Source organism: Triturus cristatus, chromosome 7 (assembly GCF_964204655.1).
Source record: "Triturus cristatus chromosome 7, aTriCri1.1, whole genome shotgun sequence".
Taxonomy (NCBI): domain Eukaryota; kingdom Metazoa; phylum Chordata; class Amphibia; order Caudata; family Salamandridae; genus Triturus; species Triturus cristatus.
This window is the reverse complement of record NC_140590.1, coordinates 1,193,847,756-1,193,867,916: the sequence shown is the minus strand read 5'-3', so window position 1 is coordinate 1,193,867,916 and position 20,161 is coordinate 1,193,847,756. Positions and strand designations below refer to the sequence as shown.

General features: G+C 48.2%; 1 protein-coding gene across 7 annotated transcripts in view; it reads left to right on the top strand.

The window, feature by feature from the left end:
• The window catches only part of LOC146811566 (telomerase protein component 1-like), a 1,575,504-nt gene that overhangs the window by 173,491 nt on the left and 1,381,852 nt on the right, over positions 1 to 20,161 (top strand). For all 7 annotated transcript variants that reach the window (XR_014966741.1, XM_085618541.1, XM_085618539.1 and 4 more), the window contains 2 exons: positions 13,661 to 13,738; positions 15,257 to 15,399. Coding sequence is in view for 6 of the 7 variants with exons in the window: in XM_085618541.1 (XP_085474667.1) it covers positions 13,661 to 13,738; positions 15,257 to 15,399 (221 nt within the window). In the remaining variant the exon portion in view is untranslated. The remainder of the gene's footprint in view (positions 1 to 13,660; positions 13,739 to 15,256; positions 15,400 to 20,161) is intronic.

The following is a 20,161-nucleotide window of genomic DNA, read 5'->3' as shown; positions in this document are numbered from 1 at the left end:
TTTTAACTGATTTTTAAACAGCCCAAGGTCGTGGATGTTCCGAAGCTCGCAGGGCAGGGTATTCCAGGCCTTTGCCGCCTTGACAGAGAGGGAGCTACCCCCCGTCCTAACGAGGCGGTAACTAGGAATAACAGCAAGGCATTGCCCCGCAGAGCGAAAATGTCTGGGTGGCACATAGAAATCAAAGCGTCTCCTGAGATACATGGGCCCTGATTTATAGAGGGCCCCGTGAGCAATGGTGAGAGCCTTAAACAAAACATGCTGGCCCACCGGGAGCCAAATTGCTTGGTGCTAGACCTACCAGGAATACCCAGTAGCATTCTAGTGGCCGCATTCTGGACGGTCTGTAGCTTTTTTAGCTGGTAACCAGGAAGACCAATGTAAAAAGCATTGGCGTAGTATAACCGTGAGAGAATGAGAGCTCGGGTCACCATTTCTTTTGCAATTTTAGGCAGTAGTGGCAGAAATTTCTCAAGGAGTTTCAATGTTCCGAAGCACACTCTGCCAATTTCTTAATCTGCGGTAGGAATCTGAGGTCCTCACTGAACCAAACCCCCACATTTTTTACTGGGCTTCTCATTGACTTAGGCATAGGGTAACCCTCGGGCCAGAGGTCATCCTTAAAATGCGGCGGGAAAAACCCATAGAGGAGTACCTCAGACTTATCCTCATTGCATTTGAGTTGGGCCAGTGCTAACCATTTAAAAACTTCAGCCAGACAGTTTTTTGCTAAATCGGGGAATAAATCATTTTTCTTCCATGTGAAGAGAAGCTGGGTATCATCAGCAAACGCTATGATTTTAGCACCCAGCTCTTCCGCCAGATACATTAGCGGCGTCACATAAACATTAAAAAGAGGGCTCAGGTTTGAGCCTTGAGGGATGCCTGTGGTCAGGCTTCTCGGTGTGGAAGAGAATGGAGGCAGCCACACTTGCTGTGTTTTATTTGCCAAGAAGGATTCAATCCAATCCCACACCAAGCCAGAGATTCCGATATTGGACAAGCAGGCTAGGAGTTGGCGATGCGGTATTGTGTTGAACGCGGCAGAGAGGTCCAATAAAACCAGAACCGCTCTGACGCCGGAATCAAGGCACTCTAATAGCCTCCACCATCTCAACCAGTGCCGCCTCATTACTATGAGGCCCGGAAGTCCGACTGGGCTGGGTGGAGGGTGCTAGAAGTCTCAACAAACTCAAAGAACTGTTTATAGGCTGCCTACTCCCACACCTTCGCCACAGCCGGTAGAAGTGAGATCGGTCGGTAGCTAGCCAAAGTGGCGGGGTTTAATTGGGGTTTTTTTGAGCAGGGGGAGGAGTTTTGCCTGTTTCCACTCTGTTGGAGCCATAGCGGTTTGAAGCGACAAATTAATGAGATTGTTTACTTCAGGATTAAGTACCTCCGCCACTGCTGCCAACTGCCTGGTGAGGCAGGGATCGGCTGGGGAACCTCATTTAAGAGATTTAAGAATGGCCAAAGTGTCTGGCAGCAGAATAGGAGTAAACACTGTCAGAAGAGAACGGGCAGGATCTAAATCTGAGACTGCCTGAAGCGGGTGTTCCGCCTGCACCTGGAGAGCAGACCCAAAGCTATCCTGGATTGTTTGGATTTGATCTATAAAAAAGCCAGATAACTGCTCGCACCAGGCATTAGAGGCAGGAGCGAACATACGTTCTGCGCATGGCTTCAGGAAACTCTGGACAATTGCAAAGATTTCCTTGGAGTTATTTTTAGATAGGGCAATGCGCTCCGCATAAAAATGGCCTTTAGCTTTCTTGACGGCAACATAGTAGCTGTTCTGACATTTCCTAAGTGCTATTTTGGCCAACGGGCAATAAGCTTGTCTCCAGCTTCGTTCAAGCTTTTTGCATGATTTGTTTAGTTCTTTAAGTTCGTTGGAAAACCAAGGTTTGGACAGGGTGTTTCTTGCTCTCTTATGTACCAGAGGTGTGGGAAAATGTTCCACTGTTCTCGAAATCCAGTTATTGAAACCCCCTACAGCTTCCAACCACCTGCCTGTGAAATTGCACAGAAGATCAGGAACCTCACCAAAGCTACACATGTTTCAGGAAGCTAGAGAAAGAGGAACATTACCTCAAACCTGCGAATAATCGCTTTCGCATTGATATAACAATATGGCAGAACAGTAGAGTACTGCTGCTCCTATCACCCCATACCATTAATGGACTGTAAAGCAAAATTATTAGCAAAAGTCTAAGACTAACACTGATTTATAACAAGATTGGTTCCTCAGGATCAATCCAGATGTATTCCACGAGAGATGGACAAAAACTAATCTATACAGATTGCACACTATTCTGGGATACATGCAGAAAGCAACTGATCCTATAGTCTTGGTATCCGAGAGACAACAAGCATTGGCATAGCCAATAGGTCTCGCTTTTGGTACCTTATAAGTGATTAGCCATGCAACACTTGATGTTGTTTAATTGAAGGATATTATGCTGGATAACTAAACACTTATAATGTCCCGAGGGCGAGACCTATTGTCTATGCATTGGGGGGACATTTAAGTGTTTATGTAGAGCTATTGACTTTGCCAATGTTTCTAAGCTGTGCTGTAGAGAAGTGTGGCTGCTGTGCAGCATGCTGAGAAGTTGTAATTAAAATGTGTAAGAAGCACTGAGTGATGCTGTGGTGTCGAGTGATGCTATGCTGGCATTGAGTGATGCTGTGGTGGCATTGAGTGATGCTGTGGTGGCATTGAGTGATGCTGTGGTGGCATTGAGTGATGCTGTGGTGGCCCTGAGTGTTGCTGCGGTGGCGCTGAGTGTTGCTGCGGTGGCGCTGAGTGTTGCTGCGGTGGCGCTGAGTGTTGCTGCGGTGGCGCTGAGTGTTGCTGCGGTGGCGCTGAGTGTTGCTGCGGTGGCGCGGAGTGTTGCTGCGGTGGCGCGGAGTGTTGCTGCGGTGGCGCGGAGTGTTGCTGCGGTCGCGCTGAGAGTTGCTGCGGTGGCGCACAGTGATGTTGTTGTGCCCCTGAGTGGTGAGGAGTGACGCTGAGTACTGGTGTGGTGGTGCATAGTGATGCTGTAGTGGTACTGAGTGATGCTGTGGTGTTCCTGAGTGATGCTGTGGTGATGCTGAGTGATGGTGTGGTGGTGGTGCTGAGTGATGGTGTGGCGGTGGTGCTGAGTGATGCTGTGGTGGTGGTGCTGAGTGATGCTGTGGTGGTCTTGAGTAGTGATGTGGTGGTGCTGACTGATGTGGTGGTGCTGAGTGATGTTGTGACGCTGAATGATGATGTGGTGCCCCTGAGTGGTGATGTGGTGGTGGTGAGTGACGCTGTGGTGACGCTGAGTACTGGTGTGGTAGTGCTGAGCGATGCTGTGGTGGTGCTGAGCGATGCTGTGGTGGTGCTGAGCGATGCTGTGGTGGTGCTGAGCGATGCTGTGGTGGTGCTGACTGATGCTCTGGTGGTGCTGAGTGATGCTCTGGTGGTGCTGACTGATGCTCTGGTGGTGCTGACTGATGCTGTGGTTGCATAGATCAATGCTGTTGTGGCCCTGAGCGATATTGTTGTGTGCTGGGTAATGCTGTGGTGGTGCTGAGTGATGCTGTGGTTGCGTAGATCAATGCTGTTGTGACCTTGAGCGATATTGTTGTGTGCTGGGTAATGCTGTGGTGGTGCTGAGTGATGCTGTGGTGGTGCTGAGTGATGCTGTGGTGGTGCTGAGTGATGCTGTGGTGGTGCTGAGTGATGCGGTGGTGGTGCTGACTGATGCTGTGGTGGCGTCGAGTACTGTTGGGCTAGCGCATAGTGATGCTGTAGTGGTGTGCTTGAGTGATGCAGTGGTGTGCTTGAGTGATGATGTTGTGGGCTTGAGTGATGCTGTGGTGGTGCTTACTGATGCTCTGGTGGTGCTGACTGATGATGTGGTTGCGTAGATCAATGCTGTTGTGGCCCTGAGCGATATTGTTGTGTGCTGGGTAACGCTGTGGTGGTGCTGAGTGACGCTGTGGTTGCGTAGATCAATGCTGTTGTGACCTTGAGCGATATTGTTGTGTGCTGGGTAATGCTGTGGTGGTGCTGAGTGATGCTGTGGTGGTGCTGAGTGATGCTGAGTGATGCTGTGGTGGTGCTGAGTGATGCTGTGGTGGTGCTGACTGATGCTCTGGTGGTGCTGACTGATGCTCTGGTGGTGCTGACTGATGCTCTGGTGGTGCTGACTGATGCTCTGGTGGTGCTGACTGATGCTGTGGTTGCATAGATCAATGCTGTTGTGGCCCTGAGCGATATTGTTGTGTGCTGGGTAATGCTGTGGTGGTGCTGAGTGATGCTGTGGTTGCGTAGATCAATGCTGTTGTGACCTTGAGCGATATTGTTGTGTGCTGGGTAATGCTGTGGTGGTGCTGAGTGATGCTGTGGTGGTGCTGAGTGATGCTGTGGTGGTGCTGAGTGATGCTGTGGTGGTGCTGAGTGATGCGGTGGTGGTGCTGACTGATGCTGTGGTGGCGTTGAGTACTGTTGGGCTAGCGCATAGTGATGCTGTAGTGGTGTGCTTGAGTGATGCAGTGGTGTGCTTGAGTGATGATGTTGTGGGCTTGAGTGATGCTGTGGTGGTGCTTACTGATGCTCTGGTGGTGCTGACTGATGATGTGGTTGCGTAGATCAATGCTGTTGTGGCCCTGAGCGATATTGTTGTGTGCTGGGTAACGCTGTGGTGGTGCTGAGTGACGCTGTGGTTGCGTAGATCAATGCTGTTGTGACCTTGAGCGATATTGTTGTGTGCTGGGTAATGCTGTGGTGGTGCTGAGTGATGCTGTGGTGGTGCTGAGTGATGCTGAGTGATTCTGTGGTGGTGCTGACTGATGCTGTGGTGGCGCCGAGTACTGTTGTGCTAGCGCATAGTGATGCTGTAGTGGTACTGAGTGATGCAGTGGTGTGCCTGAGTGATGATGTTGTGGGCTTGAGTGATGATGTGATGGTGCGAAGTGTTGCTGTAGTTGCGCTGAGTGATGTTGTTGTGACTCTGAATGATGTTGTGGTTCCCGAGTGGTGATGTGGTGGTGGTGAGTGATGCTGTGGTGACGCTGAGTACTGGTGTGGTAGTGCATAGTGATGCTGTGGTGTTCCTGAGTGATGCTGTTGTGTTCCTGACTGATGATGTGGTGGTGCTGAGTGATGCTGTGGTGGTGGTGCTGAGTGATGCTGTGGTGGTGGTGCTGAGTGATGCTGTGGTGACGCTGAGTACTGGTGTGGTAGTGCATAGTGATGCTGTGGTGTTCCTGAGTGATGCTGTGGTGTTCCCGAGTGATGATGTGGTGGTGCTGAGTGATGATGCTGATGTGGTGGTGCTGAGTGATGCTGTGGTGGTGGTGCTGAGTGATGCTGATGTGGTGGTGCTGAGTGATGCTGTGGTGGTGGTGCTGAGTGATGCTGTGGTGGCCTTTAGTAGTGATGTGGTTGTGCTGCCTGATGATGTGGAGGTGCTGAGTGTTGCTGTGGTTGCGTAGATCAATGCTGTTGTGGCCCTGAGCGATATTGTTGTGTGCTGGGTAATGCTGTGGTGGCGCTGAGTGATGCTGTGGTCGCGCTGAGTGATGCTGTGGTCGCGCTGAGTGATGCTGTGGTGGCGCTGAGTGATGCTGTGGTGGCGCTGAGTGATGCTGTGGTGGCGCTGGGTGATGCTGTGGTGGCGCTGGGTGATGCTGTGGTGGCGCTGGGTGATGCTGTGGTGGCGCTGAGTGTTGCTGTGGTGGCGCTGAGTGTTGCTGTGGTGGCGCTGAGTGTTGCTGTGGTGGCGCTGAGTGTTGCTGTGGTGGCGCTGAGTGTTGCTGTGGTGGCGCTGAGTGTTGCTGTGGTGGCGCTGAGTGTTGCTGTGGTGGCGCTGAGTGTTGCTGTGGTGGCGCGGAGTGTTGCTGTGGTGGCGCGGAGTGTTGCTGTGGTGGCGCGGAGTGTTGCTGTGGTGGCGGCGGTGGAGAGTGATGCTGTGGTGGCGCAGAGTGTTGCTGTGATGAACCTGAGTGCTAAGGTTGTGTGCTTGAGTGACGCAGTGGTGGTGCGGAGTGTTGCTGTAGTTGCGCAGAGTGATGTGGTGGTGATGTGCAAGAGGAAAGAAAGATAATAAGAGATGGTGTAGAGAGCGAAAGAGATAGAAAGGGTGTACAGAGAATAAAGGGTGAAGCGGGATAGAGCGAGAGAAAGAAGTGTAGAGTGAGTGAATGAAGGGGTTTGAAAGAGCAACAGATAAAGGGGTGAGAGAATGAAAGGCAAAAAAAGAGCGTGAGAGGACAGTTATTTAAGTAGAGAGAGAATTAGAGAGGGGTGAGTGAAAAGGAGAGAGACAATAAGAGTGGGGGTGTGGAGTTTAAATAGAGTGACAGTGATGCGGAAAAAGTTGCATACAATATTGCTTTGTGCTGTGCGCGAAATCTTTTTTTTTTTTTTTTAAACTGATTGTGGCAAAAATACTGTCAATTAGGCTTTAACTCCTAATATAAGCTCAATAGCGATATAAGGGGAAATAAACCCACCAAAGCAATTTTTCTAAAAAGACACAAAAACTAGAGAGAGCACCATCCATAGCATAATGTAAACAGTGTTAAAGTCAATCCAAAAGTCCAACTCAAATAATAGCCGTGGCCATTTTAAAAGTGAATCCTTTCTACCATTTTTTAACCCCTTAATGTTTTTTGGGTTTATTTTTCCAGCATGTTGCCCCTATTGTGGACAAAATACCGTTCCGCAAACAACCCTGTGTAAAATATTAACCATTTGAAAGTACAGGCTTATGGGGGATAGAAATGTTTGGAGTTAATCGTAAACATAATCTCCGCTAAGGGGAAACATCAATGGAGGCGGAGGGCTCTGTCTGACTTGTGCCCCAGTGGCGCCTCATCTCTGTTTCCTGCTAACACTTGTAAATTCCAAAACATCAATCAAGGAGGATGGCTGGGTGTGGCTTGTGCCCCAGTGGCGCCTGGTGTCTGTTTCCTGCTAACACTTGTTAATTGTAGGATTGTAATGTTAGTGCAAACAAGCTGCGCTGTAGACAATGTTGCCATGAAAATGCACGTCCCTATCATGGGAAATTAAAAACCAACCCCAGCATAAAAGGATGGAATCAAAGTAGATATCGCACAAGTTAAACTCGGGAAACATGAAGCACAAGTTGTACTGGGGAAAGTAGCACTTGGGCTAATTATTACCTGTTGCAAATACACGTCTTTATCATAATAGAGACTATGTCTGTATTAGTACAGGCTGCAGAGGCCTAACAGTTTCGGAAGCCTGTCAAGTTTACTTAATAGTTCCACAGTATAATGACTAAGTCCACACATTTGTTGGAACAGGGCTGACGTAATTTGCTGCAGTAGAGTCTTTTCAGTTGCTTTGTGTTTGGTTGTTCCAAGTGAGGCTGGGACGCAAATAACGTGATCTATAAATAGTAACTATTAAATGCATAGAATTGTAATAATTTTTGGATATGCGTCACTACTTGTGTCAGATCCGATACAGCGCCCCATGAGTGCAAGTCATCATGGCGCCCCTTAGATCATCAAATCCTAAACCTCTCTGCCCTGGGCGATATTAGCTGGGCCACAATCTTAAATTGTGCCCTGCAAACCTCCTATAGGATTAAAAGTGCACTCTCAAGTGGGGTTTGACTGAGACCTTAAAAGGTGCGGCCTCGTGCTTATTAAATGTTAATATAAAGGCATAGAGAGATATTTATATAGCTTTACGACCAGAACTGCCAACTTAGCAACTGGGAAACCAGGTACTAGTCTCTGCGACGGCTCAACATCCGGTAATTGTAATCAAATCACTTAATCTCCCTGTACCTACAAAAGACAAGAATACGCTGAAAAATAATGCTACAATCTTTCAGGAAGTTTCCACTCAAACAACGCAGGTACCTGGAAGCACTCCCTGCATAACAGCACTGCTAGCTGTGAGATCGTGCACTACCATCTCCTTTTACCTACATTTTGCATAACTTCGGCATGTATGGTGAATGTTTTTAAAGGTGTGAATGTTGCTGTGAACAAATGCGCACGCACCTTGCTGTTAAACGAAAGACGAGGGCGTGCGCCATGAAGTCTGTAGTATGGGCGCTGTTTTGAATGTTTCCTGCAATTTTTAAAGGTGTGAATGTTGCTGTGAACGAATGCGCACGCACCTAAATTTGTGCTTGGTGGTAACTTCAGTTTGTTTTGTTGTTGAAGGCTTTTTTATACGGCTCGCACTCTGGATAATTGTTAACACATGAAAATGCACGTATAAATGCTCCGAATAAATATGACCAGATGCTAATACACGTCCCTATCATGGGGAAATGTAAAAAAAAAAAAACGCAAGCTAAAAGTGGGTGATATAAAAGTAAAAATGACAAGTTAAAACGATATCATTTACCCAGCTCACAGAATAAAGACAAGCCTGGGAGTTGTGTGCGCGTGTTAAAATGCCAAGTTAAACCGATAAAATTGATCAGGCTCACATAATAAAGACAAACCCGGGAGTTGTGTGCGGGCGCGCGCGCGCGCTAACTCCGGCTCACATAATAAAATTTAAAAAACAAGTCTGGGAGTTGTGTGTCCGGCCGCGCTACAAGGCAAAAGTGAAAGCAGGCTGGCAAATGGTGTGTGATGTGCGCACACCATGACGAGAGAGGAAAGCCAGATGGCGCCTCTGCTCGTCATTGTGCGCGTAACCGCACACTCATTGCCAGCCAAAAAGCTGTGGTAGCACTTTCAAAAGCCCAAACACAAAATGTCTCGCTAGAGCAGCGCATGTGCTGGCTCAGGCAAGACCTAAAAGAAGCTGGCGGCTGCGCGCGTGCTCGCGCGCGTAACCGCTAGGCCAGCAAAAGCGTGTGGCAGCACTTTTAAAAGCCACTTACTAAATGTCTTGCAGTGTAGGGCATGCGCTGGCTCAGGCGAGACCTAAAAAGGGTTAAATTCCACAAAATTGCCTTAGATATTTGTAGTATTACTAAAGATTGGCTTTGGGCCATATTTTATACCCTGGATTAAACTATCATGTACTATTTCTTTGACTAAGATCCGGGTAAATGGTACCAAATACAGTATTTTCTCAATAGTGCAGTGTTCAGGGTAGGATTTCCCTCAATCCAAACTAGTCCTCGCTGTAGTGATTGAACCTATGTGAGGGGATCAAAAGGGCCCCTTGGTAAGGGGATAGAAGTGGTGTGATGTCGGGGCCAAATATTTCTCTTGTGCTGACAAACATGTATTTAATATTGACAATCCTAATTGGTGTCTGACCAGACTGAAATCTATATTCTCTAACTACGGGAAATATTCTGATTTCCTTTATATGCTGGAAAAAGTCACTGTAATACTCCCTGCATATGCGGAACCCAGCACTATCTCTCTTTTTACCACTCAAAATCAGAAAAAATGATTTTAAATACCTTGTTATGTGGCTGTCGAAAGACCTAGATGAATTTTACGCAGATAATTTAAAACCCTTATTGAATTGGGTGACGGCGGAAGAAACACACTAGAGAAAGCTCCCTTTGCAGGGCTCGAAAAATCCACTCGTATTTGCGAGCTAGATTTAATGAGGACGAGCTAATTCGGTCCTACTCACCCTTTCTGGCGAGTACAAAGACAAACTGCGTTTGACCTCTGCCTCTGAAAGCCTAGCAAATGTGACAAGATAGCAAGATTTAAAGGCATCTTTATTGCTCACAAAGTCAGTGAGAAATAAAAATGCCTTTAAATCTTGTTAACTTGTCACATTTGCTTCGGCTTTCAGAGACAGAGGTCAAGTGCATTACAGGTAGGTCAAGTAGATGTTTCAAGTTACTATACGTGCAGGACTAGTGACATTTTGTTACGATTTTTTTAGCCTGCTTTGCCGCTCCTGGTTTGCTTGTTGCAGTTTAAGATGATAGCACTGCGGAAGTTCCTGTACATCGAACAAAAAACCTAAAATATCAGACCAGTTATTTAAAAATCTAGATTAAATATCAAGATCTTTTATATGGCAAGACAAAACCCCTTAATAGTACCCATGATACTACAGAAAAGCACCTTTTAGGACAGAAATGGACTTTAAAGTATACAAGATTACTATGAAGAAGCCCAGCTAGTGACAGTACGAATGGACCTTTGCCCACACAAAGAATTTGCATTAAGAATTGACAGATGCGCACCCGGTAAGAAAGGGCCCACACTTATTCTATGCAAAAGAAACAATTGATGGCTGGAATGCTGGACAATGCAAACATTCACCCCCAGTCACAAGGATCTGGGTTTAATCCATCATTCTTTTGCTCACCACACCACCCCAGTTTGCACCCAGCCATATGCAAATCAGTCTTGACCCTGTTCCTTATGGGAACAGTCCAGCCCGAACTGCCAAGCCAGGTCCTCCCTGGAGCGGAAACAAGCATCCTGGTACCAGTTTCGGGGCATCACCCTTAATCAGCCAGGCTAGCTTGAATCTAGTGGTGTAGTGAGCACAGGTTAAATCCATCCATCAATTCCACTGGAGTCAAGCTATCCTGGCTGATGAGAGGTGAAACCCCCAAACCGGTCCTAGGATGCTTGTTTCCATTCTAGGGAGGACCTGCCCTGGCATTTCGGGCTGGACTGTTCCCATTGGGCACAGGGTCAAGACTGATTTGCATATGAATGAATGAATGTATGAATGAATGTGAGTTCTTATATAGCGCTCGACTTACCCTTGGGCATCTCGGCGCTTGCCTTGGGAACCCGTCCTGGTTTTTCCCTGTGAGATAGCCCATACTGGGCATCCCCAAGGTGAAAGCCAGGCATCCCGCCGCGGGGGGGCCGTTGTGGAGATTAAGCAAGCTTGTTGCCCAGAGCTGCATAGTGTGAACTCGTGCTTAGAGTGGGCACCGAAGCGAGAATTATCAAGCCCGTGGACAATTGGGCTCCGGACCCTGCCGCGTCGGGAATCGAACCCTGGTCCCGGGTCTGACCTCTGCTTCAGGGTATGCCTCCTCTAACCAGTGAGCTACACTTCTCCACTGGCTGGGTCCAAACTGGAATGGCATGGTGAGCAAAAAAAGATGGATTTAGGCCCAGATCTCTGTACTGGGGTGAATGTATGAAATTGTTCTGCATTCTGTCCATCAATTGTTCTTTCTCCACACTTACTCTACACAGAGGTAAGCTACAACACCCCCTTTCTTGACACTAGTGGAGAACTTGTGGCATGCACTTACGAAGGAAATGGGATTGAAAGGAAGATTAACTCTTAAAGTGCCGTGGGGTTGGGATCTAGACTGACAGAGTTGATTGATCCTAAGGGATTTCATTGTTGAGTCACTATAGGAATGTCAACACTGGGAAGTATAAGGGCCAGATCTAATATTCTTTGGAAAATTAAAAGCAGAATGTATGTTGGAGAACTCCCAGATGTTTGCACTGAGTTTGTGTATCAAAGATAACTCAATTACAGAAGAGGAATTATTGCTGTGAAGTAGGCTCTTGGGGACACAAATGATCAAAAATGTGGTATCCCCCACATATTACCCTAATGTCCAGCACTCAGAAATAATTAAAGATCTGACAATACGTTGGGTAAGAGACAAGGGTGAACTGGAAGATGAGTAGTGGGAAGATGCTTTGATGTACCATTGAGAGATTTCAATAAAATTGAATGTTAGTCATACAAATTACGATTCTACAAAGGGTATAATATAGGGAATACAAGACTTGCCTAGCTATCAAAAGTTATTTCTTAATTAAGGTCTCTTGCAAGAGGGACATCGTACAAAAATAGGCTAGCCTAGAAACGCCTACAATCCGAGAATGAAGGAGCAACATGAACTGGTGTCTAGCTGCAGAAAAGGTAATGTACGCAGTAGGAAGTTGCCCATAAAGAACTGAAAAAAGTTTGTGCCCATGGATGGAGCATTTTGGGTTCACATAGTCTTTTTGGGCGGTATTGTAGGCCACGTCGATTTGACAATACAAAATAAGTATCAGAGTTGAAACCATGTGTGGTTAGTTGAAAGTTACCTTAAATGCTCTCAATAATATGGATATGACACCAAGGCAGGAGAGTCCACCATGTACACCTAAAATGTGATATGTATGTTCTTCATATGTGCTGTGTTAACCCTTAATGCATTTTGTATTATAATTGTTTATATTGCAAAACAATAACATTTAGTCAAAAATAGATTAGTGTGATCGTATGGGAGCATTTTCAGTTGCTCTATGAGCGTTTTATTTTGTCTCAGTTCCTCCAGGCGAGAAAGAATGTTTTCAAATATTCCACCTGTTTTTAAAATTTTTCCTCCCTAAATTAAAATCCTCGATGTTCAAAATTTTCTAAAACGTCGGTCATCCTTCCCACAGACTAGGAAATCGTTATGGAATGCCACAGTTCCTTCCTGATCCTAAAACATATTCAAGATTATGCATTGACAAACAGAAGCAGCATTGGCTTTCTCGAATTGTGTGCGTTAATATAGAATGTGGTATGATGCAAGTGCTTAAATGTCTGATTTTCCCTCCTAGCCAAATTTGATGTGTAGGTTAAATCTATTTTCTTAAACATAGTGAATTCCTCTGGTCGAAACCATTATGTGAAGTCTGCGAAGCATGACTATCAGCTCAATTGATTTTATTGTATTCCACAGATCTATTAATAACCATTTGTCTTGTGTGATAGTACAGTCCAAGCCAACCAATGAGAAGAGACAATTGGTGTGAAAATGCCTTGCTTTCACTGCATATTAGCGTTCTCTCTGAACTTCTGTTGAATCAAGAGGTACATTCCTTGCTTTGTGGCAAACAAATGCAGTTTCTGCATTCGCCCCAACTTTGTTTGAATGATCTTAGTGTGCCAGAGATGATCACTGAACATTCCTTTAAAGCTTTTAGCTTTTTTCAACTGATTTGCCATCCATTCCTTCCTTTCCTCTTGAGTTCTACTGACTGAGCTTACTGGGGCAGTCATCTCACTGGACCACTTTAATTCCAAACCCTGCTGTTGAGGCCACCATTTAACCAACATCGTACAAACCATCACTTACACATTCCCTTTGCATGTCCTCCCCTCATACACCAATTTAAAAGAATGACCGGTAAGTCACATTTACTTTCTGTGTAATAAGACTTTTCCCCTATTTCTATTACACATTTTTGTTAGAATGGTGTACCACATCCTACTTCTGAAAAGTGAATTAGACTCCCCTCTACAGTTGATGTTTAGAAAATCACACCCATTGTCACCATGGAAACTAGAAGAGCCTGTAGTGCTATACGTTGAGTCAAAATTAAGAAAGATTTAATCACTGTAACAGGTAGTTACTTTGTGAAGTAAAAAACAGTTATACCATGCTCTAGAATCTCCTCTGAGGTAAACCTTCAGTTGTCATCAGTGTTCTAAAGTCCATGTTGGTTGAATTTATAGGGAACAATGACATTAGTGCATCTTAAATGTCACATCCGGTTTGGCAAAATATATCACAAATGTACTAGTCCAAGATTGCGGTTGGAAAGGTCTGGGTGGTCTCTGTGGAGCAAATAATGAATGAAAGGACATGTATCAGTAAGGGATTGACTCTTCCTCTGTGTGGCTCTTTCTGCTATGCCTATAAAGGACTGTTTTTCTTGTATTTTGTGACTGTATTTTGTGGTTGTGTACACTTAGCCTGCCAAGTTATTCTGCAACATTCTTTCTTTTTTGCAGTGTAAGAAGCACAAGCAAGTGAGAGTCTTCCCCTGTCTTCGGAAGGTTGCACAGCTTCTGCTCGATCTCCAGTGGAAGGTTAGTATGAAGTCATGGCAGCTTTTTAATACCCTTTTTCACATGAGGATGTAGACTGTACTTAGAAATATTTAAAACAGTTACCAGGAACCTACTGCAATCCAGCAAACCCAAGAACAAACCAACCTTTACTCCAAGTCTCTGTTCTTTTATTCTGTGTGTGTCACCAAACTTGTCTTTTCCTCAAGACTTGCAAAGCCATGGTCTCAATCTTTCCAGAAAACTAATTGGACCGGCCTGCAGGAACTGCAAGTAGTGTGCCTTTGAAAGATCAGCAGCATCGTTTAGTGCCTTAAATTAGATTGAGATGTAGAGTACTGCACCTTGAACTTCAGGATGTACACTAAGGCAGCACAAGAGATTGTGCCATGGAGCTTTACTGATATCCAATGTCCCAGTATGAACAATGACCACTTGACCGTTCTGTTTGCAGCCCTGTTCATCCTCTCTATGGCACAAATCTCCCACATTGGAGACTGGGTGCTACTCTAGCACATTGTGCACCCCTTGCAATAAAGAAAAGCTGAAGTGGTCCACATCCCTTTGGTGAGGTTGCAGAACGCTTGACAAGGCTCCAGTGCTCTCCACAACTTTTAGATCTATAAATTCTGCAGCCAGATAAATTGCACTTCCTGCCTTCATCCTGTACACCTAGTTTGCTTGCGTTGAGGTGCTTAAACAGTTGATGCTATCCAAGTGCTTTTCTCTGTACTTGGCTTTTGGTTTCCTGCCGTATGGCATCACCAAACCTTACCTTGAGGCTGATGTTCTTGCGTCTACCCTTCTGCTCCTCCTACGGCAATTGCTGGTTGTACCTCGGCCCGAGTGGTGTCCGTTTCTGCTTCCCCTACACCTGATCTTAAATTTGACTGAGCAATTAATGCTTGACCTCATTTACTGCATGTGGCATCAAAACTGAGGTCACAAAGGTAACTGAGGAAAATGAGTTTCTGCACATTTTTCTTAGAAAAGTATTTTGTGAGAAAATCCTTGATCTTGTACACAGCCTTTTGGATAGGAACTTTGTGGAAGGAGGCAAGAGTAAACATGTAGTTGACATTAGCTTCAGAAGTCATGTAGGGGAGGAAGGAATCGAAGCTCATCATTGTGTCAAACAGCACAATACGTTTTCTGGTGACTAGAAAGGGATTGGACTTCAATTGGAAAATATAACAAGAAAGGTGAAGATGGGTCAAAAACGTTCCAAAATGGCTGAGCAAATAAGCCCTCAGATCCTCTACTAGTCCAGCCAAAGACACTGCATCCTAGGCTCTGCAGGCTACTTGAGTATAGGGTCTGCAGTGTGGTATTCCCTATCGAACTATCTCAAACTGTTCAGTGTTTCTCTGACATTTGTCAGACATCCACAGTCCCCTTCTAAGCCCTTTTCTCTACCCTTGTGCTCGCTGCATGACTACTTTAATGCAGCAGTTTCTTTTCCACCCTAAGTGGTTGATTAAGTGGTATGGCACTCATTAAATGTGGTGATGAAGACAAAATGTGTTTTTTCATCTGCAGTTTGAAGAAGACCCTGGTTTCCTGAATTCCAAGCCGAAGAGGAAAGCCAAAGAGAGGCAGAACGAGCTGAGTTTGAAGAAGCTGATCCAGAAGTTGCACATCACAGAACCAGCATACAATGTCCAGAGCCTGCTTGGCTGCAGGTAATTTACGCATAATCTGCATCACAAGCCATACTTTGAGGGCTCACACTAAGCCATCCGTCCATATCCAAGTCTGCAGATGCATTTCTTAGTCTTTCTGAACAAATACTATTAATTTGAGAAGAAACAGTACAATGTGATTTTGTCACTCATAGGGGCCTCTTTGATAATTTGTTTTTGTGTTTAAAATGTAATCTTCAAATGGAATTCATATTTGATAGTAAAAAAGAAATAAAGTTTTCAGTCTTACCAAAACGTTTACATAGTACAGGGATAGCGTATAGTAAATCATGATGTTTCAAGATAAATATTTCAGTGAGGGAGAGTGAGGTGAGGCATATGGTAGGGATGAGGAAAAGGCTGTGTCCTATAATGACCTTGACAAGAATCTGCTAACCTGCCTAACAGGGATAATACAAGTTACAAAAGTCTGTGTAGAGGAAACTGGCAACCCAACCGGCCTTTTAATTTTTTTGATCAGCAAATTTTTATTTTTTTCCAAAAGAACGCACATAAATGTACATACAACCGTCCAAAGGAACTGGCATCAAAATGACATCTCCTGGGTTCATAAACACCCAATAGCAAGACCTCCCACCCTCTCCCCGACCCCCACACTCCCTCCACCCGCCTCAACACCCCTAGATTATACCCCCTAGCCACTTCTCCCATATTCTGCTAAACTTTTTGGGGCAACCCCGCGCCGAATACATCATGCGCTCCTGCGTCGCGCCCCAGTCCACCCCCCGTCTCCATGTAGCGCATTTCGGTGGATCAGCCCGCTTCCAGGCGGCGCGATGTCCCTCTTTGCCACCACCAGAGCAGTAGTTAAGAAGAATTTCTCATTACGGGTACCGTCCAGACCGTCCGTTATCCCCAGCAGGGCCAATTTGGGATCATGGGGGACCTCCCACCCCAGTATCTCAGTTAGTTCAGCTTCAATCTCGCAACAGTAGGCTCCCAAGCGCGGGCAGGCCCACACCATGTGGAAGAAGTCCGCCGGGTCTGCCCTACAGCGCGCACATGAGGCATCTGGAGAAAGACCCGCACGGTAGAGGCGTTCTGGGGTCAGATAGGCGGTATGTAGGTAATAAAGCTGGATGAGCCGCAACCTGGCTGATGAGGTAATCGTCCTGGGTGCCATAAGGGCGTCCCTCCAATCAGCATCGTCCAATGGTCCCACCCAGGCCTCCCAGCGCAGCTTCATGTCGTCCCAGTCCGTCGGGGTGTTATTGACCAGGATCCGGTAGATACGGGAAATTCCCCCCTTCCCCAGGAACCCCAACATCACCTGGGCTTCGGGTGGGCTATGATCAGGGATCCTCGAATCCAGAGGTACATGAGATTGAAGCGCGTGACGCAGCTGGAGATATTTATAAAACTGCGAGGGGCACAACGAGAACCGATCCCAGAGCTCCTGGAAGAGGCACATGCGACTCCCCTGCCACACATTGCCTAAACAAGAAATCCCGAGGAGATCCCACGCTCGAAACCCTCCCAACCCCGCGACCTCCCGCAGCCAGGTGCCATGCCAGAGCGGTGTAACACGAGTAAACTTCCCCGACCATCGAGTATGCCGGAGAGCGGCACGCCATACCAAGAAAGGGGCCCGTACAACGTCCGGAAGCGGCCGAGGAACCGTCGCCCCGTAGAGCATATTTTGAATGGAAGGGAACCCCAGCAGCTGTACCTCCAGCCTGTAGGCCGGGTCGTCCCACCGCCCGAAAACCAATCGTGGACCACCAGGAGCTGAGTTGCAAGAAAGTACAGATAAAGGTTGGTCATGCTCAGACCTCCGTCATATGATGGAATCCGGCACCGGCTCAAGGCCAGACGGGCTCTACCGCCTCCCCAGAGAAACTTGGTCGCCATTTTATCCAAGTCCCGGAACCAAGGACGAGAAAAAGAGCAGGGCGTGTTCTGCAGCAGTACAGGAACTTGGGAAGGATCATCATCTTGTAGAGTGCAATCCTCCTCGCCAGGTCTGATCTGGCTTTATTGACCATGGGGGCCACATTGAGGGCCCAGCAGAGCTCCGGTAGAAGGGTGACCCAGATCCCCAGATATTTAAAAGAAAGTCTCCGGAGGGGAATATCAGACTGCCAGTCGAAGCAATCTCTAGCCGGATGCAGCGGAACCAAGACCGATTTCCTGGGGTTGAGAAGGAGACCCGATGCCTGACCAAACCGGCGAAGAATCTGACGAACAAGAGGACCGGAGATAGCTGGGTCTGAGAGGTAAAGGAGGACATCGTCCGCATACAGAGCTATTTTATCAGGAGCCATGCCCAGCCAGTCCCACCCACGAAGAGCAGGATCCGACCGGATCAGAACGGCCAGGGGTTCCATTGCCAAGGCGAACAGGAGGGGCGAGAGCGGGCAACCCTGACGCGTCCCTCGCCCGATGAGAAACGGACGGGATAGAGCCCCATTCACCAACACCCTGGCCCGTGGAGCCGCGTACAAGACCCGGACCATGGCGCGAAATTGAGGACCGAACCCCATCCTCTCCAGTACCTCTTCAAGGTAGACCCACCCCACCGAGTCGAAGGCCTTCTCAAAGTCGACTAGCAACAGGGCCAGGTAAGGAGAGAGACGCCCCCGGTGAGCCATGGCGAGATGCAGGCGCCACAGGCAGTGCCGAGTACCTCGGTTTCGGCATGAATCCACATTGGTCCGGATGGACCAGTGAAGTAAGGTGCGGGCGCATCCGTTGCGCCAGGATGGTAGCGTAGATCTTAATTTCAGTATTAATGAGAGATATCGGCCGATAGTCCGAGCAGGACTGTGATGGGGGCTGCGTTTTGGGGAGAACGACAATCGTAGCCGTGTCTGTCTCCGAAGGGAACGAGCCTTTCTCTATCACCTCTGCAAAGAGGCCCAAAAGTTGCGGAGCGAGGGCTTCACGATAGTGGGCATAATATTCCTGTGGGAAGCCGTCCGGACCCGGAGTTTTCCCAGGAGTCAGATGGCTGATGGCTGCGTCAATTTCTTGCAGCGTAACGGGCGAGACCAGGGTCTCACCGGCCTCTCGCCCCAAGCACTGCAGGGCTGCTCCAGCCGTTCCCATCAGCTCGGTCAGGGGGATCCCCGGTGCCCGAGCCCGGTACAGCATGGAATAATAATCGGCAAAGGACTGAGCCATCGCCACGGAGGCAGTGCGAGTTTCGCCGGTAGGGCCCACAATAGCGGGGATAATCCTGTTTGCCCGGGGGTACGTGGCCAGCCGGTGGAGAAGAGCACCGTTCTTATCCCCCCAGCCGTATACTCGAGCCACGGAGGAGCACCATAGAGTTTTCGCCGCGTCTATGGAGTGCATGCGAATCTCCGCCCGCAGAAAGGCCAGCCGCCGCGCCCGCCCAGCATCACTCAATGCCTCCTGGTCACGCTCAAGCTCCAAGGCCTGCGCTTCACACTCCGTAAGCTGCTGGAGGTGTCTCCGGCGCTGGTGCTGTACAAGTCCCTTGGCCGTTCCCCTGATAGTCACCTTACCAGCCTCCCAGAGGACGGCCGCGGAAGAAACAGAGCCCGCGTTGTGGCGATAGTAGCTAGAGATCTCGCGTCCTACAGACTTCCGAAAGTCCTTATCCTGTAGGAACCAAGCATTCAGGCGCCACACCGGGCGGGCGGAGAAGGGAGGCGGGCCGAGGGCCAGAAGCAGCGGAGAATGGTCTGAGAGGCCCCTAGGAAGAATGCGGGCATCCTGAACCCCCGCGCATTCGGTAGACGGAACAAAGATTAAATCAATCCGAGCGTGCGAGTGGTGCGCTGCCGAGGTATGGGTGTATTGGCGGGCCTGCAGGTGCCAGACCCTCCACACATCACATAGGCCCTGGGCCTCAGCCCAGCCCGACAGCTGCTTCGCGCGGGCGGCTCTGGCGGGGGAGATCGGGCTCGTCGCATCCATGCTAGGCGTGTAGACCGCATTAAAATCCCCCCCCCAGAACGAGCGCCCCCGCCGGGAGTGTGGGAAGTAAGGCTGCAGTGTAGGAGAGGACGGTTTGCAGCAGGGACGGCGCCGCATACAAGGATATAAAGGTGAGTGGCCGCCCCTCGAAAGTACCACATACGGCAACAGCCATACCTTGGGAGTCGAAATGCACCTGGGCTAGAACAAAGGGAAAGGTCCGCCTGAACAGGATAGCCACTCCCCGGGAACCCCTAGAAAAGCCCGAGTGCCACACCCTATCGTACCCGTAACGGGCAAGGAAGGGACAGTTATTACCAAGAAGATGGGTCTCCTGCAAGAGGAGGACATCAATCCCCATACGCTGCGCGTACTCAGGAACCGCCATGCGTTTGAAACGGTCCAAAAGGCTGTTGACATTCCACGACAAAATACGCATGGCAGCCCTAGGAACGGTAGTGTCAGCCATAACCCCAAGCAAGGGCACCCGGTGCGCGCGGAAGGGGGGCCTCCTCAGAACACGCACCCAGCAGGGAAACCAGGGGGGACGCAGGCGCAGGGCCTCCCCAAAGGGAGAGACACCGGGATGGCAGGTCAGCGGGCAGGTCATGAACGCAACGATGCCATTGGACAACAACCTTGAGGAGGATATCACCAGTCAACCTAATCCTCTCTAGAAGAAGAAAACAACCCCAAAACAACCCCAACCCCCCACCCTATACTTCGAAAACGGAAGCATCTGTCGCCCTAATTCTAAAGAACAACTACCAAGCTAAAACGCTCGGGCTTGAGCGCATAGTGGACCCCTCCACAAATCGGATCATGACTAAATCCCCTGCCCTGGCCGAGAGCTATT